Consider the following 26943-nt stretch of genomic DNA (forward strand, 5'->3'; position numbering starts at 1 on the left):
ATTGTGATGCCTCCAGAAGTTCTTTTATTGTGCAGCATTGTTTGGCTATCCTGGGTTTTTTGTTTTCCAAATGAAGTTGAGTATTGTTCTTTTGAGGTCTTTGAAGAATTTTGCTGGGATTTTGGTGGGCATTGCATTGAATCTGTAGATTGCTTTTGGTAAGATTGCCATTTTTACTATGTTAATTCTGCCTACCCTAGAGCATGGGAGATCTTTCCACTTTCTGGTGTCTTCTTCAATTTCTTTCTTCAAAGATTTAAAGTTCTTGTCATACAAGTCTTCCACTTGTTTGGTTAGGTTACTCCGAGATATTTTATGCTATTTGTGGCTATTGTGAAGGGTGTTGTTTCTCTGATTTCTTCCCCAGTCCTTTTATCATCTGTGTACAGGGGGGCTACTGATTTTTTTTGAGTTAATCTTGTATCTTGCTACATTACTGAAAGTGTTTATGAGTTGTAGAAGTTCCTTGGTAGAATTTTTCAGATATTTCGTTTGTATCATGTAACATCATCTGAAATGACCTCATCTAGAACCAGGAGCACAGATGACTAGAGGCTGATGGGATTTCTCCAGCAGGATAGTTAGAGCATCAAGAGAATGAATACAGAAGTTGCCTTGCCTCTTAAAAGCCTAAGCCCAGACTAGCACAGTGCCATCTCCACGACCTCCTTTGATCACAGCAAGTTACAAGGCATTCTGGAGGCAAGGAGTTGAGAAGTACACCTACATCTTGAAAGAAAGGAGAACTGTACAACCAGGGGAAGGAGGCTGTGGCTCATCTCTGTGAACAGTCTAGCACAGATCCCTTACAGAATGACCATGAAGTCAAACTCCTACAGACTACATGATTCTGAGACTTCTGAGGTGATGGACTTCAATCAGAAACATTTTCTTTTTTAATTTTTTTTTTACATTTGTCTGTGTGAGTGTGTGTGTGTGTGTGTGTGTGTGTAGACATACTTAGGTGCTGTTGTGTACATGTGGAGGCCCAATTCATGGGTGTTGGTTCTGTCCTTACATCATGTGGGTCCTAGGGACTGAATTCGGGTTGCCGGGCTTGGCAAAGTGCCTTCACCTGCTGAGCCATCTCACTAGCCCAAGAAACATTTTCTAAGAAACAGTTCCTTATGGGAAAAAAGCCATATAAACTTGCACATAGAGGAATTTAAGAGAGGCATACCGACTCACTTCCTGGCAGTGAATGAGAAATGTGTTTCCAAGCCCTGTCCTGGACCAGTGGCTTTCCAAGGGATGACTTGCAGCCAGAACACTTCAGAACCAAGACCACCCTCCCCCTCTCTGGATAGAGTATTCTAGTGGGCACTGTGGCAGCTTGGGAACTGTTCATTTTCAGAGGACAAGAAGGGAGGAGATGTGATTCCTGCTAGCACTTTTGTAGAGGTCCTGAGGCCCAAGGCTTTCCTGTTAGAACCATTGCAGAGATCACAGTGGCTTGCGGGTTTGTTCTGGGAGTGCCTAGGGTCAACCCCAGGCTCCTCTACTTGCAGCACAGATGTTCTGTCACCTCCATCGTGCCCACGGGCTTGAATTTTAGACTGACTCTGGAAATACTGATGGCAGCCTTCTTTTTTTCTTTGTGGTTGTTTCAACAAGACATAGGTAGACCATGATGGTCTCAAGCTTGGTGATCCATCTGCCTCAACCTCTTGCCTGCTGGGATTATGGGCTTGCACTAGCCAGGACAGCAGGTTTATCTCTTTCTATTGTCACACTCATTTGTGTGCTGACCTTGACCACTGCAGGAGATGCTGCTGCCAACCCAGTTAGGGCTGAGGAGAAGCTTCCAAGAATAGAGTCAGAGATGGTCTGGTGGGGTTCCAAATCCAGATTTCTTTTTAATGAGTTGTTTGTGTTTTATTAGTTTATATTTGATCATGTCCTTTTAATTCATGTGTGTGCTTTGTCTTCTTTGTAGGCCTGTTTCCATTTGGGGACATTGTTTTTCTTAAAATGAGCTTGCTGTTTTATCAGCAATCACTGTGGCAAGCAGACGGGCCCTTAGCTGAATTTCTCTCCTCTGGGCTGGTTTTATTAGCCAGAATGTAGGGAGCAGCCCCATTTTGATAGTTTATTGGGTTCCCATTTGAAACATCAACTGCAAACCTCCAGGTTTTTGCCTTCAATGTTTATTTCCATATAACAACAGAGTTTATGGTGTTTGCTCCATGGCCTGTGAATAAGACCTGTTTTTCAAAGCTGGGCACAGCCTCTGCCTTTGCTGCTGTTTACTATGCAGCTGCTCAGGCCTGCATGCTTTTGCTTGCCCTTGCTTGCTTTTCCTTAGTCCTTTGTGCATTACTCTATTGATCGTCCTCTGAGATGATTGAGAGTGATAGGAGCTGCGTGTAGAGGGATTCTCGTGGAATAGCTTTATTTTCTTGCAGACATGTTTAACTGAAAACCTTTTTTTCATTGCATTATTATTTGCATAGGGTTGCCTTTGTTAAAGCTCCAGCGCATAGACTTCTGGCATTTTAACTTTTCCTCTGTGTGGCAGATCTTAAGGGCAGAGTTTTTAAAAGAGACTGAAGCTTGATTTCAGTGAAATGTTTGTGGGAAACATGGATGTGTGAGAGACAGTTTTGGGGAGTCAGTTCTTACTCCCCAAGTTCTGAGGCTGGTCTGTCTTATTTCTGCAGTGTGTACTACCGATCCACAAGCTTCCAGGTATTTTTCCAGTCTCTGTCTTGCATCTCATGGTATAAGTGCTGGGATTACAGATAAGCACTTCTGCATCCAGCTTTTTATGTGGGTACCGGGGCTCAAACTCAGTCATCAAGCTTGCACAGCAAGTGCTTTTACCCACGGAGCGATCCCTCCCTCCCTCCCTCCCTCCCTCCCTCCCTCCCTCCCTCCCTCCCTCCCTCCCTCCCTCCCTCCCTTCTTCCCCTTCCTCCTTCTCCCCCCCCCCCCCCCTCTCTCTCTCTCTCTCTCTCTCTCTCTCTCTCTCTCTCTCGTGTGTGTGTCTGTGTCTGTGTGTGTGTGTGTGTGTGTGTCTGTGTGTGTGTGTGTGTCTGTGTGGGGTGTAAAGGTACCTAAGGAAGTCAGAGGCATCTGGGATTTCCTGAATCTATAGTTATACGTGCTTGTGTGTTTGTGTGTGGTTGATGTGGGTACTGGAAACTTAATTCAGGCCCTCAATAAGTGCAATACATTTATTGAGTTTATAATTTAAGTTTTTATCTATGTGTATATGTCTGTGTGAGTATATGCCATGTGTGTGTGCCCTCTCAGGTCAACTGTAGTTACAGACAGTTGTAAATTGGGTGCTGGGAACTGATCACAGGTCCTCTTGGAGAGCAGCAGGAGCTCTTAACCTCAGACCAAGATTTTTAAAGCTGTTAAATATTGGACTGGATTCAAAGTAGACCAAATGATCTAAGCTTGGTTGCTTTCCCAGAACTCAAGGGCTAGAGCTGCAGCCTTACCATGATTAGATATGGAATGTGCAGACAGACCAAGTAACATACAAACATGATTGGAATAAAAACCACTGTCCACATGGCCTAGCCAAGGGGATAACGTCCTTTCATCTTGGTTTCCTGGTTAGTGCCCTGAAGAAACTTCTGAACTCTGAGAGAGTCCCAGAGTATGCCTCAGAGAAGCTGCTGTTTTTAGGTGGCTTCAGATGAACATGGAACTAAGTGTTTGTATTGTTTGAGACAAGGTTTACTCTGTAGCCTAGACTGGCCTTACACTCACCATTCCCCTGCCTCCATCTCCCATATGCTGGAATTACACAAGTGTGTCAGCATACCTGGCTGAACTTACCCTTGACATATCTGTAAGTGCAAGCAAGTAGATCATAGAGTAATACATAAGGAGAAGAGAGAGATGGACAGATCAGCACTTCATATTGGTGACTAACATGGAGGGTTGAGTTTATGTTTTAGATTTTTCCGTGGTATTTTATTATCTGAGTTTTCTTCCATAAAGAAAGTTAGGCTAGGCAGGTGTGTGGTATGAAGACTTGAATCTTAGCACTGTGAGGCAGAGACTGACAAGTCTCTGTGAGTTTGATGCTAACTTGGTCTACATAGTAAGTTTCGGGCTACATAGTGAGTCCTATGTAAACAAAACAAAAAGATGGGGCTGTAGAGATGGCTCACACTAGTTAAAAGCCCTTGCTGCAGAGAACCTGGGTTTGGTTCCCAGCACCCACATGGAGGATCACAAATACCTGCAACTCTTGTCCAGGGGATTCAGTACCCTTTTCTGGCCCTCGTGGGCTGGTTTGTGTACTCAATACACTTAAACTCATGCATGCAAATACCGATAAGCATAAGTAAAATAAATACTCTTTAATCTTTAAAATAAAAGAAGTTAGGCTATCATAATTTTAATAACATTTTTAAAATAAAACCAACCAGCGCCAAGCAGACACTACCATCAGTTTAGAAAACCTCTGCTGCCTACCTGCTTTCTTCCAATGTTGTCCGGGCTCTCTGGAGTCAACACTTCACAGGTCAGGTGAGAAGTACACACCTGATTCCTTTTGCCATAACTCTAGAGATGTAGAGTTCTGCATGTGACTTCTGTGTTAATCCAAGGGCCTACAAGTGGGGGCAAAATGAATGGCTTGCATTTGTACATTCTTTACCTGAGTTGTGAGTTAAATTGATAGGCAACAGATTAACAGTTAAAGATTTAAGGGTTGGAGGGTGGCTCATTTGTACGTGAAGCTGGTCACATTAAAATATATGTATAATCCCAGCACTCTTATGGTGAATTCGGAAATGGAGGCAGAATAGCCTGGAAGATCATGGGCCACCTAGTCTGACATATTAGCTACAAACAACAAAAGACCCTGTCTCAAGAAAGGTGGAAGGCAAGGACAAACACTTGAGTTGTCTTCTGACCTCCATACATGTACAGTGGCATGCATATAGTCATATGCATACATACACACACAGCACACGCTCTCGTGTGCATATGCTTGTGTACACACAGATTAATAATAAAAATTAAAATTAAAAACATTATTTATGTGCATATACACAAGAATCCCACCACATATTGAACTTGAAGACAAGTTAAATGATTGAAGCTTCATTATAACTACAAACAAGAACAGAGTCATGGAGTTTTTTGAGTTAAAGGTGGCTGAGGGGAGGGATTTCTGTAGTGAATGAAGGTGGCCACATTTCACAAATCTTCTTGTCTCTGAGCAGTCCTTTTTACTATATGTATATATTGTCCCCAACGTAGACTTCATTTGTCACAGTAAATGTTAGAATATGAGCTTTTGGTAGCTTTCCCTGTGACTAGTTTCTCAGAGTAGTCAGGCCTGTGAAGTGTACTGTAGAGTGCCATATGTGGTATCCTGTGGTCATAGTTTGGGGAAGTTTTGCCCAAAGTCCCACCAGGTGTTTCCTTGGTTGGCTGACATTCCCTTACCTGCTGAGACCAAATTAGCATTTGTCTTGCACAGGCTGAGGGAAAGCTGCTGTGCTGGCTTTACCCTGGCTTGTTTGTTTCTGCCACGTCTGCCTGTTTATCCCACTCACCACTCAGGGCTCCTTTCCCTCTCTAGGAGGGCGTGCTGATGGCGGTTCAGCTCCGCCCCCACATCCTTTCTATTATCTAAAAAGGCCACAGGGCTAGTTTTGAGTACATAGATAAAAAAAGAAGTTTGAAATACCCTGTCTGTCTGAAGAATTTACCCTGAGGGCTTCCTATACCTTCTGTGGAGCTAGCATCAGCCTGTTTGCTCATTGGAGTGAACTAGAATTGAACTGCTTGTAAGCCAACGAGATATGACTTATCTGTGCTTAAGAAATATCAAGTCCTCACAGGGTGTCTCAGTTTGCTAACAGCACCATTTCTGGATTGCCAGGGAGGACTTGGTGGGGTTACTTTCTTGCTGTCTTGTTCCTGATTCCTTTTTTCTTTGTCTGTCTAGTCCTTTGCTTCTTGTACTCAACGCCTATTTCTTGTGGTTCTTACTTGTTTTGAGACGATCAGCTCTTTCTTTTTCTTTTTCTAAAACTTGCTAGAGATGGAACTCAGGGTCTCACGTGCTAGGCAAGTAAATGCTTTAGAACTGAGCTGCAGTCCCAGCCCCTGCTGCTGTTTATTGGATGCCAACTGCAAACTGGGCATCATACTTAGTGTCTGAGATACAATGGGAAAAAGAAGATAGCTTTAGTCTCTGCCTGGGGAAATAGTATATTCTGGCAGGAGAAATAGGTGAGCAGGAAGGTGCATGGACGACTTGCTGTAGTGATGTGATAGGGGCAGCATGGATTGTAGTATAGAACCAAGGAAATAGACCTCACCAAGTTCTTTGGTGTGAATATGTTTTCTCTTTGTTTTAAAGCCTGTGAGTAGCATTTGTGCCATGGTATGCCATGTTTGGAGGTCAGAAGGCAGCATGCAGAGGAGCTTGGTTTCTCTCCTACTGTATGGGTCCTTGTGATTGAATTCAGTCACTAGGCTTGGCAGCAGCACCTTGACTTGCTGAACCACCTTGCCAGCCCCCCAACAGTTCATGAATGGAACTGTTGACAGGTGGATCCTCTAAGAGTTAAAACCTCATTGGGAGGTCATTGGGGTACCACAATTGAAGGGAATAAAGTAATGGGAAACCGAGTCAGTTCTCATAAGAGCAAATGGTTGTAAAAAAAAGCCCTGTGTCTTACTATGGTTTCTATGGCTGTAATAAGACACCATGACCAGAAAACAACTTGGAGAGAAAAAGATTTATTCAGCTTACACTTCCACATCATAGTCCATCACTGAGGGAAGTCAGAACAGAATCTCGAACAGGACAGGAACCTGGAGGCAGAAACTGATGCAAAGGCCATGGAGGAGTGCTGCTTACTGGCTTGTTTTCCATGGTTTGCTCAGCCTGATTTATAGCACCCAGGACCACCAGGCCAGGGATGGCATTACCCATTGTAAGCCCTACATCAATCATCAATCAAGAGAATGAACCACAGACCTGATCAGAGGCTAGTTTCATGGGAGCATTTTCTCAGTTGAGGTTCCCCCTTTCAGATTGACTCCAGCTTGTGTCAGGTTGACTTAAAACTAGCCAGCACACCCTGATTTATGATTTGTTATCTGACTTCCTTTCTAATTAACAGTTTTTCCTTCTACACACTATCTGCCTTGATGTCCTTACCAGAGCCAAGCTGATGTGGTACCATGCCCATGAACCTACTAGATTATGCACAAAAATAAACTTGTTTGCTTTATACAGCTACCAAACCTCAGATATTTTGTTATAGCTAATGTAAAACTGCCTTGAACTCAAGTTATCAGAAAAGATGCACTACAAGAGACTTGCCTCAGGCTAAAACAGAAGATTTATCTGGAGTTAGCCTGAAAAAAGAAGTGGTAACATGGGGGGTATATTCCCAGCAAGGACACAACAGTTGTCACAGTATGAGGCTAGACAGAACATAGAATGTTGATGACATTAAAAGACATTCTATATGATTAGTTATAAAGATGAAAAAGAAATGCCTAGAAAAGTAAGTCAGCTATTAGGCTAATGAATTTAGATTTTTTTCTCTAGGAAATAAGTAGGGAGCAATTAATCTTCTATAGTTATTTGCCACTTTGATGAGAAAACTGAAGTGACATAATAGTTTTCATTATATGACAAATGAGAGACAAGCTTCTTATGTTCCAGGATTTAGAGAAGACTCGATGCGGTCTGAAATGGTGCCGTGGCTTTGCCCTTTTAAAATAAACTTCTAACACAGACCTGTACATGCACCCCAAAGCCTTTGACCTGCCTCCATATAGTGAGGCATGATTCTGAGTGGTGGTTCCTTACTCACTATGGCCATGAAAACTCATATAATCATGGCAGGCTGGAGGCTAGAACTAGTATAGCATCAGCCACCTGGCATGAACTTTTGGTTCATGCTAAGTTGTGAGAATACTTCCTGGCAAGGACATATAGCTCAGGTCTTCTGTGTTGCAGCCATTGGAACCCTGGCCTTTTAGGTGAGCTACAGGAGAGATGTGTTTTCTTAAAATAAGGCTATTAAGAATTTTAGATCAGGACATCTGTTTTGTCAGAGTCAAATATCTCCTTAGAAAATAACTTTTGTTTTCCTAATACCTGATAAACGCACAGGTGCTTATAGGCCTGTAGCATCTAGAATGACAGCAGCAATAAGAAAATAGTGAACCCTCTGTGTTTGAAATCTTCATCTGTGAACCCAGCCAACCACGGAATAATAATATTTGGAAGAAACTCTGAACATGGTCAGACTCCTATTCTTACCATTATTCGCTAGACAGTGCAGTAAAACAGCATGTAAAAGCATTTATATTGTGTGGGTATGTCAAGTGTTATAAAAATGACTTAAAGGATGCTATACCACTGTGTGAGTATTTATAAGTTCTCCTATCTGCAAGGGTCTTGGAGCCAACTCCTCTTCCCATAATGAGAAACAACTCTGTATTTTAAAAATGATATAATAAAACAAATTACTCAGCTCTGAGAAACAAAACAGTTAGTTAAAATGTTCACAAAATGTTTAGCTTTGAGGTAATGTACTATATACCTCCAGGATAGACTGGCTAGTAAATATTTTCTAAGATAACTGAATGAGGTAATTTGCTGTTTGGAACAATTAGCTTCGATTCAATTAAAATAATGCCTTTAATCATAGAGTAGTAGTTGAGCAGCCCTTTTATCTGGCAGCATTATGGACAACAGAGCCCAGTTATCTATCAGGATGATTTCTAGGTCATAGTCATATGGTTTGTATAAGTGAGACTGCTTGCCTTTGTAACTCACCTAAGAGATATTAGACCACTAGGGAATGACTAACTAGTTCTTCTGCAGGGTGAATATGCTGCTTTTTGTGTGTTAGGTGGAGAGGTGTGTATGGACAAAAATGTGGTTGTTTTAATAGATCTGTCCATCTTGTGTTGACTTGTTGCCCTTTACTTACTGGTTTCTGGCAGTTCTTCATATGTTCTGGTTACGATTGTGTAGTCCCATTTGTGACTTGTCTTCTAGTCTTTAACTTAAAACATTTTACTATTGAAATTTTCAATGTATTAACAGGAATTGTCCCATTGCACCCATTACTCAGCAGTTATCATTTTGTCTCTGAGTCCCTCCATTTCTTACTTTCCTGGAGCTTGTAAACACCATGCCATTTTTCCCTATAAATCCACTTGGTGTGCATGACCAAAGGAATTTTAGAGGAAATACTACTGTGTTATTACCACATCTAGCAAAGTTCTTCCTCAGCATACAAACTTCCCTTAATGTTTTACAAGTTTTTCTGTATTTAATTTATTAGAACCGGGAACCAGGCAGCTTCTACACATTGCAGTTCATCTACTTTAGCTCATTTCTTTGATTTTTTTTTTTTTAGTCTCAAAAGCCTCTTATTTTGTAACACTTTATATTATTTTTCAGCTATTAGTTTATTAGTAGAAACTGGCTGTTTTCCTATGCAGTTTCCAAAATCCGAGTGTTCTTGCAATATTGTTTAGCTTTTTCTATTGGTCCTCCATATTTCTAGTAAAATGGCATTAGAAGTACAAACTTGGTTACATTTAGATTTTTTTCTTTCTTTCTTTTCTTGTTTTTGTTTGTTTGGTTGGTTGGTTTTTTTAATTTTTTGAAACAGGGTTTTTTTTTCTGGGTAGTTTTCGCTGCCCTGGAACTTGCTTTGCAGATCAGGCTGGCCTCAAACACAGAGATCCACTTGCCTCTGCCTGGCAGTCCTCCTGCCTTAGTTTTCCAAGTTCTAGGATTGAAGGTGTGTACCATATCATACCTCAAGGCCCAGCACCAGCTCTTATTTCTGGATTAATGCCAAAGGCTAGATGGAAAGGCAATATAGAAAACCACACAGCCTTTGGTTTACCAGACATGCGATGCTGATTAGGTGTCAGGTGCTAGGGGCTGCAGCTAATATTAATACTGAAGGTTGCATCCATTTCGTTGACAGCAATTTAAATTAATTAAATGATATATTAGACGAAATGCATGAATTTAGTCCTAATTTGTCAGGACTGACAACATGGAGACCTTGTGGGGAAATTCCTCAAAAGTCAAGACTGTAAAAAACTTATTCTTTCATATTTTTATTTATTGCTGTTTTTAGGCTTTAGATACAGTAGAATTTTATTTTGTATATATCAGAAGGCTAAAATTTAGTTTTAATGAATTACCATATCATTATTGATTTGTTGATTTACTTATTTGGTTTTCTGGAATTCATTTTTGTTGTGGAAGTGTCTGTCATGTGTAGACCAAGCTGGCCCTAAATTTGCTGTGTAGCTAAGCTATTCTGATATGTCTTGCAACCCGAGGGATGAGTTGCCAACCTTGTACTCTATTGTAGCCTGTGGTGTGTCATATATATTTTAGAATCTCCATCTCATCTCTTACACATATGGGGGGGTGAGCAGAAGCAGACAGACAGGGACACAGAAAGGGGGACAGAGACAGACAGACAGGAACATGGAGGGGGGCTGGTAGAGAGACAGACAGGGACACAGAGTTTTTATTAGAATTATATTGCATTTGTACAGATAAGGAGTTTAATCTTTGTAATATTAAATGTTTTAGCCCTTGTGCAAAATGCATCTCCATCTTTCTATTTAAGGAACATCTTACTAAAAATGTGATAGGGCAAGTAAGACGCCTCCCCAGGGAAAGGCACTTACTGATAAACCTAAAGACCTGAGTTCAGTCCCTGGGACCCACATGGTGGAAGGCAATAAAGGAAGGGAGGGAGAACAAAAGAAGAGAGCAAGTCCTGAATGCAGAAATGTATTTGAGATGGATTTAGATCATAGACTTCCGTGTGAAAGGCCAAGCCATAGCACATTCAGAAAACAGTTGTTACTCTGAAGAGGAAGAGATTTCTTAGGCTGTATAAATACATGAGGCACAGAAAGGAAAATGATAAATTACTGGACTTAATCAAATATTTAGAAGTTTTCTCATCTAAAGACATTATTAAGAAAGAAGGCTGACTCAGCAGAGAAGTGTATATGTTGTTTGTATGACAAGGGAAACAACATATTTTCAGAATGGGTAAAAGTATTTGAATAGAAGGCTACACGATGCCTAAGCATAGAATGACTGCTTAGCACCATCAGTCATCCAGGCATGCAGATCAAAATCACAGATACCCCAGGATTCATTAAAATGGAAAAACAAGATAAAAGCCATTAGCAAACACTGTAAGTGGTAGAGATCCTCCAAAACTTTGCTTTTCTGTTGTTGGAGTATAAAGTCATGGAGTTGTTTGGGAAACTGTGTGTTTCCTAAATGGTAAGCAGATGTCACATTTATTCTCAGATGTTAACCCAGAGAAATGAAAACATATGATCAAGAACAACCTTGTTTGAGAATGTCAGGATAGCAGTTGTGTTCAGAAAGCCCCCCACCCCACGAATGAAAGGTACCCATGTCTGCCCACAGAATGGGTTACAAACGTCTGTATTTACATGGTGGGATTCTGCTTAGCAGAAGACGAGTCAAACCACTGCTGCAGCCAGTGTTGTGGACAAATCTCAGCAACTTTATGCCAAATGTGAAAAGCCAGACAGAAAAGTTATAAAATGTACCACTACATTTTTGTGAAAGTTTAAAATAGATGAAACTAAACTGTGGTAATCGAAATAAAATCAGTGGTTACTTGGGGAGGCAGGAGCTGGCTGGAGACAGAGCTTTATGGGAAATCATGAGTCTTGGTGGTAGCCAATTTGCATGTATGTGTGAGCCGACTGGCAACACAAGATCTGAGCAGTTTGCTGCCTGCAAAATGCTTCAGTTTAACCAAATGTGATATGAGTGTTCATTAATAGGAGCATATGTCTAGAGTTGAAACAGTGAACAGGTTATGAGTGTTTCTCTATAGTTAGGCCTTTTCTAATTTCTTTAACAAGCAAGCCTCTTTCCTAAACGCTTTACTAAGTTTGAGCTTTTTGGCCTACTGTGTGTGCCCTCTGAGAAACTATTGTTATCTCCTTTTCTGAGTTCAAGAGTAGTTTCTGTAAGTATGGGAAAGATGATCCTTATAGGTATCCGCTGGAGCAGTCCCTATAGACACGAATGCACCAAGCCCATACTTCCTGTTGCCGCCATCCTCCAGAGCAGTGGATCTCACTCATTTATCATTGTGTCTTATCACATACATTTGGCAGTATCTGGAGACATTGTCATTGTTACATCTAGGGAGAAGGATGCTGTGCTACTGGCATCTAGTGGGTAGAAACCTCAGAGACTATTAACCATTCTGTAGCACAAAGGACATCCTCCAGTCCTGAAGAATTGCTTGGTCCAAAATCACATGGCTCCAAGGTTGGGAAACCTTGTTCTAGGCCTCTCCTTATCGCTGAATCCGAGTCAGTCTGTCAGGTGTTGTCTGTGCTCTACTCAAATCAGTTGTGCAAACTTTTATGTTTACATTACTTATCTCTTCTCTGACTGAAGTTAATATCAAATATTTGTAAGTATATGTCATCTTAATTATAGAGAGAAGTCCGTGCTTCAAAAGCACTTCCAACTTTGCCTCATTTGTGTTGACTATCAACACAATGTAAGATATTGGAGGTTTTCATTAAATAGCCAGACATGACCTTACTGTTTTCCTTCAAAGGGGGAAGGTGCGAGCTTTCTTATCAAATCCAAGGATATCAAATATAATCATTTCTCCTTTGTTTCTTCTTCCGCAGAATGACAGGAAGAGAGTTTTTCTCTCGCTTTCCAGAACTGTATCCGTTTCTCCTCAAGCAGTTGGAAACTGTAGCCAATACAGTGGGCAGGTAAGGCAAGGACATAGTGGATGAAGTCCAGTCCCAGTGTGAAGACATGTAGTCATGGTTGACAGGATGACTTGTGCCTGCAGTCCCAGCCCTCAGAAGATGGACACTAGAGGGTTGCCACCAGTTTAAGGCTAATCTGAGGTACATAGACAGACTTTTCTTCCCCCCCCACAAAAAAAAAAATTCTGGGAGAGGAGGAGCTGTGGAGAAATAGCTCAGCAATTAAGAACACTGATCTTCCAGAGGACCTAGGTTCACTTCCTCACACCCACATGGTAACTCCCAGCTGTCTGTAAATCCAGGTTCAAGGGATTCAGTGCCTTCTGGCATCTGTAGGCAGCAGGTACAGTGAGGTACACAGACACACATGCAGACAAAACTCTGGTTCACATAAAATAAGATACTAAAGTTAAAAGCAAGCAAACACTGGAATGATTAGTGGGCTCAGACACTAGCTAGTAAGCCTGACAACGTGAGCTTGGTTTCCAAGACCTATGTTGTGGAAGGAGAGAGCTAGCTCTTGAAAATTGTCTCCTGACAGTGTGCTTTGGCATGTATGTACACAAACACATGCATGTACACACACCCAGAAGGAGTGTGTGAGAAAATAAATAAATATAATTTTTTAATTTTAAAGATTATAGTATAATTGCATTATTTTCTTTTTTTTTTCTCCCTCCAAACCCTCTCATATACCTCCCTTGCTCTCTTTCAAATTCCTGGCCTTTTTTTTTTTAATTGTTGGTATATTTGTGTGTGTGTATGTGTGTGTGTTCCTTGATTCATAAATATAACCTGCTCAGTCCATATGTTACTTGTATATGTGTGTGTTCAGGGCTGACCAGTCAGTACTGGATGACCAGTTGGTGTGCTCTTTCCTGGGGAAGACTTTTCCCCCACTCCCAGCATTCCATAACTGCCTATATTTAGGAAATTCTCCCCTCCCACATTAGCATGTCTATTGGTTTCCTTGTTTGGTTTTGTTTAGGCAGCCATGTTGGCAAGACTTCTTAGGTGTAGCTTCTTACGTGTCTAGGAGGCACAGTGTTATAGCAAATGTAAGTTTAAAAATTAAAAACAAAAACCCCAACACCAAGCAAAGTGAAGGGGCTCACAAAGCTCCACTCCTCCCTAAGGGTCTGTAGGTGGTGGAGCAGTAAGCACCCATAGTCCTGTGAATAACCCCTTACCCAAGCTTCTCTCAACAATTGTAATGAAACTCACTGGTCACCTAAAGCAGACCTAGAATTATTTCTTCCTGTTATTTTTTAAGATCTCTTTTTAGATACTAAATTTATTTAATAGATTCTTACTGTTTTGTGTTACTGGCCTGTTTCAACTCACCACTGTAGCAGTTTGCTAATTAATCAGGTCACCTGTGTTCAGATGTGGGTCTACCTGAGTAAAAAATGACCAATGAGTTTTAGGAACTCCTTGAGATGGAGAGGAATGTTCTCGTTTCCTTTCTGTCTTACTCTGTAGCTGACAGTAGACTTTTCTCTATGGGCATCTCAGAACATGTATCTTTTTTCTTTTCTTTATCAGTCTTTGTGTTGGTGTGAATGCATGTAACTTGTCTGTAATGGGAAGATGTAATTTTATCAGTGAAATTTACTTTTGTTGTGATACGTTTTCTCTAATTGCTAGTTGGTGCAGATAGGATTTTCTGGTTCTGGTAAGTACTGGCCTGTTCATGCTTTCTCAAACCCAACAGACATGGCAAGCTTCACATTTCCTGCTCTAGACAGCACAGCCAGCTCAAGAGCACTTGGCTTTAGAAGAGGATGAGTGCAGAAGCCTTGCTTTGCCAAAGACTTCACATCCGCACATTAAAGGGAAGGAGAAAAAAGGGACAAAATGTGTTTTAATGGTACCTGACTTCTTCAGTCTTAAATCTTTCATGTATAATAACTTCTTTTCAGTGAGACGGGAGAGCCTGATCGCCATCCCAGTATGTTCCTCTTACTCTTGGTGCTGGAGAGACTCTACCCATCTCCGATGGATGGCACGTCGTCTGCACTCAGCTTGGCGCCTTTTGTCCCTTTCATCATCAGGTAGTGTCATGGTATAGGACACTTGGAGGAAATGCTTTATCTTGTTTTTCTTTAGAGAATTATAATCAGCACATTGTCCTAGAAAGCCATTGTGTGAAATCTATGGTATGGCGAGACTTTCTGCCATTGCTCCTGACTGTTCTCTAATGCTTTAGAGTAAGATGCTTATACTGTGGGTCTGGGAGCTCATTAGAACCTACTGTGTTGTCAGTGCTTCCCTTGGAGACCTGCTAATGGGTATGTGGTGTTGATAGGAACTATTCTTTTGAAAAAGCTGCCTGTGGTTTGCATTGTTCTATACTGGGCCAGCCAACACAGGTATGATGGAGCAGGCTTAATCCTAGCATGTATTCCCTGTCCTGTAGTTTAAAAGACTATCAGGATATATAGCTCTTTACTCTGGAGGAGACAGAGCATCCAGGACCTGGCATGCCTGTGGCAATGCCACATTGCCCATGGTCCCGCTTACTTTCTCTTCCAAACTTGGGGTGCCTAAAAAAGATCCCAAAGCTTAGAGTACATGTGGATACACACCAACTATAGGTGTTCTTGCTTGGGAGACATCACCAAAAGCTCTCTTACCTCTTTTGCAGTGTCTGTCACCTTCTTGACCACTTTTATTTTGGATTAAGCACCTTAACATGCCAGCCTCCAAAAAGCATTTCTATTTTCCAACTCTTGTATTATTAACAGTTTTTGCCTTTCTTCTTACTTCTTGACAAGTTGGTGCCTTTAATGTATCTACTAAAAAATTGAAATGGACTTGGACAAGCAGTACAAGAACATGAGACTCGAGAGTGTGTGTTTAACGTTTGTGTGGTGCTCTGGCCTATGCTTCCTGGTTTCACGTAGCTGACTTACGCATTTCCATGTGAGAAACCATTAAACACAAGATTCTGACATGTGATTGCTTTGGCCATTTGTTTGTCACCAAGCCCAGGCTGTGGCTGTGTTATCTTTAATCATAGAGGTGACTCACTCAGACTGGTTTCTGTTTCCTGATACAGTTACCAACCACCTCATCCAACATTTGGTGATTCATTTTAGAAATTTGGGTGGTAAATTTTACTTTCAAGAGCCTCAACAGTATTCTCTCTATGAATACTTGTAGCAGGCAAGTGGGGGCAAAGTACTGTATCAGAAAGTCGACACAAGGAGAAGGGGGCAGAGAGTCAACAGTATGCATTAGAAAACCAGCTGGGCCATGGACCCTCATCATCTGTGCTGAGAACATTTGCTTTGCAGAGGCTTGTACTGTCTGTGGTCTGCTACTCCTAGAAGCAGGTAGTTGCTGCATTGAAAATATCCTTTCTAATGGCCTGTTTATATATCATCTGAGTATAGACATGGTATTGAGAAATAGTCAAAGAGTACATTAATATAGAAGATTTAAACATTACTCTGAAACCAGGCTGGAGGAAGCAGTGAAGTCCTTAGTAAGGCTGTGTTGTTGGCATGGGTGTGGCCGTTGGTGACACAAGTACCTCAGGCCCATGGGAATGGCAAAAGCTTTCTCTGGGTAAGATTTAGAGTGATGGCAAAGCCTTCAGCTCACCCCTGTCAGGATGGTGATAAATTCTGCAGAAAATGTTCACAGCTGCTCCCCATCACCCACATTGTGAGCCCAAGTTCATGGCCTAAAAATTGCTCCCTATAATGACTGCTCCTACCACAATAGCTAAACCCACCTCCTCCTTCAGTTGTGTATAGTAATGCTGCCTTCTTGTTTATCTGTATGCAGTAACCCTGCTTCCTCCAACACTCTCATCTCGCTGTTCAACTGCATAAAATATATATTATGCATAGACATATGGCTATATATGTATATAAAACTATATATAATAGGCCGGGCGGTGATGGTGCATGCCTTTAATCCCAGCACTCGGGAGGCAGAGGGAGTCGAATCTCGATGTTAGTTCCAGGACAGGCATCAAAGCTACAGAGAAACCCTATCTTGAAAAAACAAATACATATATTAAACACACTGAACTTTCCAGTGTGCTAATACAGAGCTTAGACTACCTGATCTGTGTCTATGTGTCTGTCTGTCCTTTCCTCATTCCCATGTTGCACCTAGTTAGGGTTCCAGGACCCCAAATGCAAGGATGTGGCACCAGGTTAGAACATGGTTTGGGTTAGTTTGGTTGGTTTTGTTTATGTTATTTGGTTTTTCAGTGTTGGGGATCAAACTCAGGGCCTTGCTCATGCCTGGCAAGCACTCTACCATTGAGCTGTATCCCTGCGCTGTATATTTAAGAATCTACCCAAGGGGCTGGGAAGATGGTTAAGCAGTTAAGAATGCTTGCTATCAAAGCAGATCAAGGTTTGTTTCCCAGAATTCATATGATGGGTCACAACTGCCTATAATTCCAGGTCCAGGGAATCTAGCACCCTCTTTTGACCTCCATAGGCACCAGGCATCCATATGATGCACACACATAATACCTATACATATAAAATAAACAAATCTAAGGGATTTTTTTTTTAAAGAAAGAGTTTATCTAAGCTTATTTCTCTGTCAGCATGAATCTCAGAAGTTACTAATTTGGATTTTCCATGTTATATGTGGGCACAGTTAAGACTGTTATACTGTCTTGGAACAGAAATGCTCATATTAGCCCAAGCATCTTGTTTACAGTTTTTAAGGTCTTGTGTATTTTTCTGTTCTCCATCCAGATACACAGCCCTTCCCACATTACTGTGAGGCCTTTCATTTCACACCATCCTCTCTTCAGTTGCAGCAGCACAGGCAGAATATTAATGTTTTAAAAGAACTCCAAGTAGCTTTCTGAATGCAGCTCCCAGTGTCTACCTGTCTGGGCTTTCTAGAGGCCAGAGGTCTCCTTTGAGACTAACAGGGCTGGGAGTCATTGGATTCCCTTTCACAGGCAAGTTCAAGCTTCCGCTGGAAAGTCTCAGGAAACCACATAGTACCCTAGAATGCTGACTGTGGAGTCCTGAACAGAGCAGAGGCCCAGGCTGAGGAGACTTGGTTTTGTGACACTGGCACGGAGCAGTTTTCCTGCACTGGACTTATGTGGTGGCACTCTCTCTGAGCGCATAGTGTCTCCTCCTGCTAGAAACATAAGAGCCCAGCACCTCTCTAACCTGGGAGGAATCGCCTCAGTTTTGAGGGCTTTTGTAAAACATCCCCCACCCCCCACCCCCGCAGCTTCCCCTTCTTTCAGCTTAGTCTAATTTTAGTTCCCATCTTCCCCAGTCCATTTACTCGTTGCCCTCATTTTTTTAAAGATTTATTTACTTATTATGTATACAGTGTTCTGTCTGCATGTATGCCACCAGACCAGAAGAGGGCACCAGACCTCATTACAGATGGTTGTGATCCACCATGTGGTTGCTGGGAATTGAACTCAGGACCTCTAAAGAGCAGGCAGTGCTCTTAACCTCTGAGCCATCTCTCCAGCCCCCGTTGCCCTCATTTTTGAAAGTGATCTCTGTTTTCTTTCTTTCTCTTACAAATACTAAGCACCAATAACAAAACCAAACAAATATGTACCTGTAGAAGTCATGCATAGCACCTATGTGGGGGACATTTTTATGTTGAGATGTGAGCACCTAGTCAACAAAGAATAGGGAAGCTTGTGTTTCATGTATTTAAAAGGGTTTCATGGTATCTTAGGTCTCTATCAGTTTTACCAAAGAGGAAGATGGAGATAGAAAAACTGAGGGTTGGTCCTTTTAAGCTTGTGACACTGGGAAATAATATTGACTCTGATCTTGTTTCCCTTGAGTATTACATAATGCAGATGATTACATTGCACCTTGTCCAGGTTATGAAGTAAAGCAGCTTGTCTTCTATGCTGGAGTATTGTAGATCTTACAGGAAAAAGTAATGAGTTTTTACTTCACTTAAGATTCTGGTGCCAGGAACTCGTCTTTAAGTATGCATTACACTGCTGCTTTTGTGTTTGGGGTTTTGTTTGTTTGTATTTGTATTTATTTTTGTTTCGAGATGGATTCTTATGCAGCCCAGACTTTCCTGAACCTAGTACGCAGCCAAAGACAACCTTGAACTTCTCATCATCTTGTCTCCACTTCCCAAGCACCTGGATAATAGGCGTGTGCCAGTGTGCCAGCTTATACAGTGCTAGAACTCAGGGGTAAACCACATGCCATGCCCATCGTATTTGTATCTGCTCTGACTTCTCAGAGTCCTTTTAGATAAGTAGAGGGCAGCATTTACTTTATGGAGACAAAACAGGTAAGCAGGGTGGTTCCAGCACCGCCAAGGTCGAAGTCTCTGATGCTCCCTTTCTCATGCTCTCAGCTCCTGGTCTCTCCTCTTTCCAAGTGCAGTGCGCCCTGCTCCTGCCATTGTCACTATTAGCCTGGACTGTAATGCTCAGTGCTTGCTCCTCAGCATGACCTGTAATCTCCTTCCAGGCACACAAGCTCAGGAATTGTTGCTTTGTGGTACTTTCTTCTACCTAGTACAAATCTGGGCACCAAATTAAACTGAGTAAAATAAAAATGAAACTAGCTTGGAGTTGAAAGTTTGTGTGTGAGCAGATCTATGTATTCTGAAGTGTTCCAGGACTTCCAGCCCTGTATTATTAGAACCACATGTTTTAGCCATGGTCATGGCTTATATAGAAAGGAGCCTCAGCTGGGTTCCATGTTTTACCTGGCCTTTGAGGAGCCCTCTGTTCTAGTATGATCTTTGGCATTTGCTTATATTGTGATTCACCTCTCTGACTTTTTGTTTCCTTTTCAAACAAGTTTCAACCAAATTGAGTTCTTGGACTGAGTGTTACCTTGGTCCTCTCTGGCCTCATGAGCCTGTGACCTTCCTGGATTATGAATTCCTTTTTGGCCATCCTTTAGAGGGGCCCTGTGAAAGTGCCTTTCAGTACCCTGCTGCAGGGTTTAGGGTCATTGGAGAGAAGCCTGAATGGATCAGGATAGAAGCAGTGGCAAGGCACTGTTTTTCCCTTGAAGCTCATAGTTATAATGAAGCCAAACATGCAAGGGAAAGCCCCCCAGACTAATACAGCCAGAGCCCAGAACCCAGGTAGGAAAGCCTCACTCTAGTGGGGTTAAATGTCCTCCTTACAAAATAGCCTCCTAGATTTAGCACTTGGGAGGCAGAGGAGGATCTCTGAGTTTGAGGCCAGCCTGGTCTACATAGAGCTCTAGGACAACCAAGACTACACAGAGAAACCCTGTCTTCGAAACAAAACAACAAAACCTCTTTAAATTTGTGTATGTTAAGTGTACGTGTTTGATTTGCAGAGCAGCGGTGTCTGCAGTCCACGTGCACAGTGTGTAGTACGCATCCCCACGAGTGCACCACCTCAAACATTTGTCACCTGGGAGTGGGGCCATGGAGACTCTGAAAGAGCAAGCTTTTTTTTTTTTTTTTTTCACTTGCTTTGACATGTCTCTGCCAGTAAATGGGAAGGAAAACCCTGAAGCCAGATGAAGGTCAGGTACTAGGCATTGTGTTCTGTGAGTAAGAGCATGTCCTAGGACTCAAATAATTGACAGACTCAGGTTCAAAGGTCAGCTCAGAATCATGCCAGCAATTTGGGGGCCATGGGTCATGGAAATGTGCCAGCAGCCTTCAAAAGACTCTCCAAAAGCAAGGAGAAAGCATATTTTTCTGCGACCACATATTTGTACTGATAGTAGTTGTTTCCAATTGACTCTTAAGTGTATCACTTAGGAAGTACTCTGTGCTTTAGTTGCTGAGAACTAGGAAGGATTCCCCAAGAGTATTAGTCATGTCTGAGTCACCTCAGTGTTTGGGTGGTGTTACCATGCTGGTGGGTATGCAGCTTTATTCAGCACTGGAATTACTTAAATGAAAATAGACTCAATTGCCACTTTGTGTATAACAGAGGCAAAGGAATAAAAATACAAAAATCTTCAGAAATGAGAGTAGCAAATACAAACTCAGTCCATACCCTTTACCTCTGTGTGTCTTGGGGAATGGAAGCCACTGAGAAGTTGTGAACTCAGAGCTTGAATTTTATTTATGGTGTGTATTTTTTTAATGCTTAGAACTGAGCAAATAGTTGAATGTCATATTAGTCTCTATACTCCTCTCTCTCTCTCTCTCTCTCTCTCTCTCTCTCTCTCTCTCTCTCTCTCTCTCTCTCTCTCTCTCTCTCTCTCTTTCTCATGTCTGATATATTCCTTGATTGAAAGTACAGGTTGGCAAGTTGGCTCAGCAGGTAAAGGCCCTTGCCGCTGAGCCTAACAGCTGACCTGAGTTCCATCCTTGGGATCCACATGGTAAGAGGAGAAAACTGACTCCTGCAACTGGTCCTCTGACTTGCATACAATAAGGACTTTCTAAAATATATGTTCCATATGACTTTAGGAAACTGTTTTTGGTGGGTTGAGACTAGAGATATATACCACATTTGGATTTTTTTAAATCAAAATCATATCTGTATAAAATTAAGAATGTCTACTTTCCCATCATTTTATGGAGGAGATGGGAATGGGATCTTCTATGAGCCTAGGGGCAATGTGACGGTGCTGCTGTTGCAGGGAGCGGAGCTTTGCTGTAGTCTTCCTGAACTCCGTGGCCATTCTGTTGAGTCTTCTGCTCTGGGATCCTCGTTTTAGGAGGGCCACTGATAGGCTAGTATTTACCTGGGGCAGTGACACAGCATGGAGGAAGCAGTCAGATTGGGAAGGCTGGGTAGAGGCAACAAGGTAATGGTCTTTAGATACTCAAAAGGCTGCCATATGGTAGAAGGCAATTTGTCATTTTCCCTCCCAGTGGGGAAGTAGGAGAGAGTACAACTCTGAAGACAAAGAAGAGTTTTGTGAAAGACAGTGTTCTCCATCAAACACATGACTAGATTTCCTCATACCGGGCTGCCCAGCAATAAAAGTACTTGAGGAGAACTGATCGTATGTTGGATATGCTTCCCAAAGGGTCTCTGTATCGTCTGAGGTTGGGTAGGATGACTGTCAAGGCATCTATTTGGGATGTCTTATTTCAGAACACTGAATACCCCAGCCACAGTTCCAAAGTGGGTGATGAGTGAAACAGCAAGCCTGGATCGAAATGTCTCACACCTGTTTGTACACTTTTTATGAATTCCCCAGTCTTACAAAGAAAAAAATGGGAGCGCCATTTTGGCATGGCCCACAAAGTTGTGGTGGTCTATTCCTAAATGATGCCCTCCAGGAATTAATCCACTTAAATTTAGCTTCTAAGTAACTTCTGTAACTTTGTTCTGGATGGTTCTGAGAACACTCTTGGCCTGTGTGATGTTATGTCTGAAAAGTACTCTTCTTGATTTAATTATCTTTTTTTGTGGTTGCTGTATTTTCTTCCGTTCCAGATGTTGACTTAAGTTCCATTTGTTTTCTGACAAGTATAAAGAACATGTTAGTCTTGAGAAGTCAGAGGTGGCTCTTCTGAAGTGACTGGAATAAGGAGCTGTCTGCTGTCCGCACTTCTCAATGGATCTTGTTTGAACAGAGATGCCCCAGGGAGAGAGTACTGTAGTCCTCAAGTCTTGCCCATTACACATGGAAACCCCTGAAAATTGGGCCTTGCTGGAACAGCAAATGAAAAATTCCCTCTCCCTGACCCTCCTGTGGTTTCCACTGAATTTCATAGGGTCACAGGGACAGAGACCCCAGCACCCTAACCTGCTGACAGTTGGGGTGATGAGGGACCTGTTACCCTGTCAGTCTAGAACTCTGTCTTTGGTTTTACGGGTGAGACTATGGACTCCAGATCAGACTTTGGACAACACGGCAAAGGACAGGGGTCACTTCTGCTCAGGGACTTTTCAGCAGTTCATTTTCCTTTTGTCTTTTCCTGGCACCCACTGTTCTCTGTGCTGGGGTTAGCTAATTGTGATGCAGACATGTACATGTGAAATAACTCCCTGAGTCTCTGGTGCCAGTCATTTAGGCTTTCTATAGGGAGGGGGGTCTTGGAGCAAAGATGGGAAGCAGAGGTGGGGAGAGGTCCTGCTGCTGTGCTGACTCGCGTGGTGGAGGGGCTCCCTCTGTCTGTGGCCTCATCCAGCTCTGTTAGAGCTGTGCTCATGCTCTTCTGAGTTCCCAGATTCCACCCAGGGTAGTTGAAGTTGAGCATGTGGAATGAAGTCATGTTTTCCATGTTGTGTGCCCCCTCCAAGTTCTGGATTAAAATAAACAAACAAAAAAAAACTCATTAATTATTTTTTTCTCCCAGTTCCTAGAGCAGGGCCTGGCTAGCTCAGTCTGGGGTGCCAGATCTCTTTAAGACATTTTTCCAAGTATGTTTTTGAACAACAGGAATGAGGAGTTCACCTCTTATGGAATGCATTGACAAAGCAAGCTAGAAAAACAAAGCTTGTAGGGACCAGCTTTTCTTCAGTGTTATCTGTTACTTCAACAGGCCGGTTCAGGTCATGTTAGAACAAGTGATTAGATCTGCAAACAGTCTCATTCTTAGGTGAAAATTCTGACAGTGATGATAATCCATGGCCTATTGCTGTCATTTGCTTAAAGAGCTAGATTCCAACCAGTTGATTGATTAGCCAAGTACTTGCTAAACATTTGTTGTATATCTAGCTTGTGTTGAGTTGTGGGTAAGCTCAAAAGAAAGGGGTCTTCATTCTTGAAGAGCTTGCTGTAGGGCCAGCAAGATAAAGTGCAGGCTTGTAACTCTGACATCGTGTGTACATTAACTACTTTGTTATGTCATACATGCCCTAAGGTCTGAGGCTAGTGAGCTGTATAAGTCTAGCAATCTTTCCCAAGTAGCAGGGCAGGAAACTCTCAGGGAAACTCAACCTGCTATTTTGGGAAGTGAGGCCATGGTAGTACTCTGCAGGCTGTGGGGCCCAGCTGGGGCGGGCACTGGTAGCTCTAGATTTATAACCTGGAAGTGATTGTAGAGTATTGCTTCTGCTGGACTAAGGGTGACCCAGAAGATGCACAAAGACAGTGGTTTGCAGTTTTAACAGGAGAAACTGCTATCACAGATTTGTGACAACTTGAATAAAGGTAGTATTTGTCCCCGACGCTACATTTTTAAAAACAGTAACACTACACATTTAAAAATACTTGAATTTTTTTCCATATGAAACTTTTATTTCCCTGGTCTTAAATATTTTCTCAAAAGTTTTGCCAAGGTGTTCACAGATATTTTTAATGCTAACTTGTAGGGCTTCACAGTATTGAGCTCTATGCTGCTAATGTACACTCATTTACCACCGTAGTAATGTACATTTTAGATCAAAATTGTACTTTTTTTCTCTTCATACCAAAAGTATGAGTTAGGGAACAGAATAGCAAGTACAATTTAATATGATAGTATAGGGAGATGACTGATTACCTTTCCCTGGCTCACTCTCCCCGGCCATTTGGACCTGGACTCTTACCTTGCTGCAGTTGCCTCCTGCTGTACTGAGGGATGTCTTTCTAGACCCCAGCACTGACCTGAGCCACAGTTAGTATTGAGCCCCACACTGTATTTGTTCCCATAAGACATTACTTTTACATTTGTTGTGCAACCTCAAAGCCTCCATTAATCCCCCCCCCCCACCCACACACACACACACATCCCTGGTACAGTTTCATGAATTAAAGACTCATCTTTACCATAAATCTGAGGTTTGCAGCCCAGTTTTTCTCTTTTCCTAATGGATATCTTTTACCTTTTCACCTACAGTGTGTTGGTATTATGGCTGCTCCTTGGCAAGTCAGAATTGCCAGCTTTATCACTACTTCTGTGCTTGGGGCAGTAAGACTTGAACCCAACCACTGTTTCATGGCAGCAGCCCAGTAAGAGAGATAGCTAAGTGACTCACAGGTGCGTAATATGCACTGGGGATAAGCTCAGCAAAGGATGCTTCATGTTTTGAGCTGGACAGTATGGGGTGACATGAGATTTCATCATTTTACTTAAAATGATATACGGATTGTTTATTCCTGAAATTTTCCAGGTAGTACTTTCAGGCCACAGGTAACTAAGAGCATGGAAAGCAGGGACAGCAGTATCTACAGTCTGGTATGCATTAGTCACAGCAGTGCACAAAGTGCACTGGGCTTTACAACCTGCATGCTTCTGCTTGCCCTTCCCTCTCTCCTCCTTTGGCTCTGGCGCCTCTCTCCTCCTTTCAAACAGGCACAACACCCTTCCCGCTGCTCCATACATCCACTACTGCACTTACTTATTCCACCCAGTATAGCTCCGCTTTCATCACCTTGGGCTTACAAGAGATATTAGAGACCTCTCCACAGAGACAGCCCCCTCCCCACCCAAAGCTGCCCATGTTCTGTGGTCTGATTCTGAGGAAAAGTTCTGTGTTCAGAGTCCCCTACTTCATGCCCTGCCCCATTCACTTCTTGCACAGCTGCAGCCTAGCCCCTTGCCATCACTGTACTGAGCCTGTGTCTCCTTTCCAAAGCCTCTGAATGCTTTGCAGTGGTGTCTGCTTTTATCTTGAACCAGTGCTCTTGCAGACTCCCTCCTCCACAACACTGGCCACAGCGGTTTCCTTGAGCCATTGTTTCTCTCTCCTCTTCGAATTCCTTCCCACTCCACCTCCGTCCTGCTGCTCTTCAAACACTGCCCACCTCCATGTCCTGCCCTCAGCCTGCCTTTTCACTCCCTTGCACTTTTTGGGGTTGCCACATGCCTACACTAAGGAGTCAGTCTTGATCTATGATTCCATGTTCAGAGACTTTGTTTGCAGTCATCTCTGCCTATGCCACAGACATCCGTCAGCATTTTCAATTGCCTCTGCTCACTGTGGGCTAAGCAGCCCCCCGTCGGATCTGCTGCAGCATCTTATCTGCTGTCACACTCCACCTTCTCCACAAGCAACATAACAGAATGTGGACTCAGGGATCTGACTGTGTTTGCACTTGCTCACTGACAGGATCATTGCCCCAAAACAAATCCCTGGTTTCTGAAAGCCTTACAGTAAGTTTGAAATGATTTGCTCTTTTTCGTTACATTGACTAATAACAGTTTGCAGTAGCAAGCAGCAGCTCCTGTGACAGGGTCCAGGAGAAATATGTCTAATGTATCGACAGTATCTACAGGCCTGTTTGAGGAGTCCGGGTTGGTTCATTTATTCATTTACTCAACAGGAATTACCGAGAACACCGAGGCAGTAAAATGCGATGGAGACTTGGACGTGATGAGTTACTATGATGCTTCTTGTCTCTTTTTGTTCTGATTTTTTCCATTCTAATTAGAGATAGATGATAATTAGCAGATGTTTATGGTAGAGTAGGCACTGTTATAGGTCCTTCTGCATATTGTCCCATTTAATCATCGAAACAGCAGTGTGAGTTTGCTGTTGCTATTACTATCATCTAAAGAGGAGTCATGGAAACACACCCTAGGTCATGTGGCTGGTGTAGGCTAGGCTTGGGTTGGAGCCCAGGTGACCTGGCTTCAGAGCCCATTTGCCTTAGGTTTTGTAGTTCCTCACCCAGCGACAGGCTCTCCCACCTACCTATTTCTGATGCTCTGTCTGTGAAACATGACAAGCTAGTTCTCATTGTGCCAGAGGTAACCTGCAGTTTTATCTAACCGGTGTTGGGCTTGCCTTGTTTTCTTAGATGTTTCTCCTTTGGGGCATGGCCATTGGCAGTGGTCTCACACTTCAGTCTGAAACCAGCACTAAAGGAAGAAGCATTTGCAGTGGAACCCACATGATTGTGACAGATTGCTAAATAAAACTGGCTCAGCTGAAGCGCTGAGATTCTTGAGAAATACTAAGACTGTTTTACAAAAGAAAGTTTCCTTGTTATAGGAGCTTAGGGTCATTGCATACTTGCAAATGTCATGGTAAAGAACAAGTGTGGCTTGAGGCGGAAATGCATACAATCCTAATGAGATTATTTGTGGGCTGCTATTCATGCATGCTTTCAAAACTATTAGAAAAGTTTCCTCTCTGACTCTAGTGTGTCATCTTGAGTTTCCACAGTTAAAATTTTATATAATTTGGAGAGATTTTAGAGTTGCTGAGAGTGAAAGAAAACCAATAGTAACAGCGCATCTCCTTGAGGATTTGAAGTGTACAGAGTACGCTCTTCATATGCACCGATTTACTTCTCTATCTTTACTGTCTTAGAGAACAGAAATACATGGTTATCATTACATATT

General features: G+C 42.4%; 1 protein-coding gene across 7 annotated transcripts in view; it reads left to right on the top strand.

The window, feature by feature from the left end:
• Positions 1-26943, top strand: part of Thada (THADA armadillo repeat containing) — a 301348-nt gene that overhangs the window by 115879 nt on the left and 158526 nt on the right. For 5 of the 7 annotated variants that reach the window (XM_038318638.1, XM_038318639.1, XM_038318644.1 and 2 more), the window contains 2 exons: positions 12694-12783; positions 14706-14837. In XM_038318638.1, coding sequence (XP_038174566.1) covers positions 12694-12783; positions 14706-14837 — 222 coding nt within the window. The remainder of the gene's footprint in view (positions 1-12693; positions 12784-14705; positions 14838-26943) is intronic. The other 2 variants (XM_038318640.1, XM_038318642.1) reach the window with 1 other exon arrangement.

Source organism: Arvicola amphibius, chromosome 2, assembly GCF_903992535.2.
Source record: "Arvicola amphibius chromosome 2, mArvAmp1.2, whole genome shotgun sequence".
Classification (NCBI taxonomy): domain Eukaryota; kingdom Metazoa; phylum Chordata; class Mammalia; order Rodentia; family Cricetidae; genus Arvicola; species Arvicola amphibius.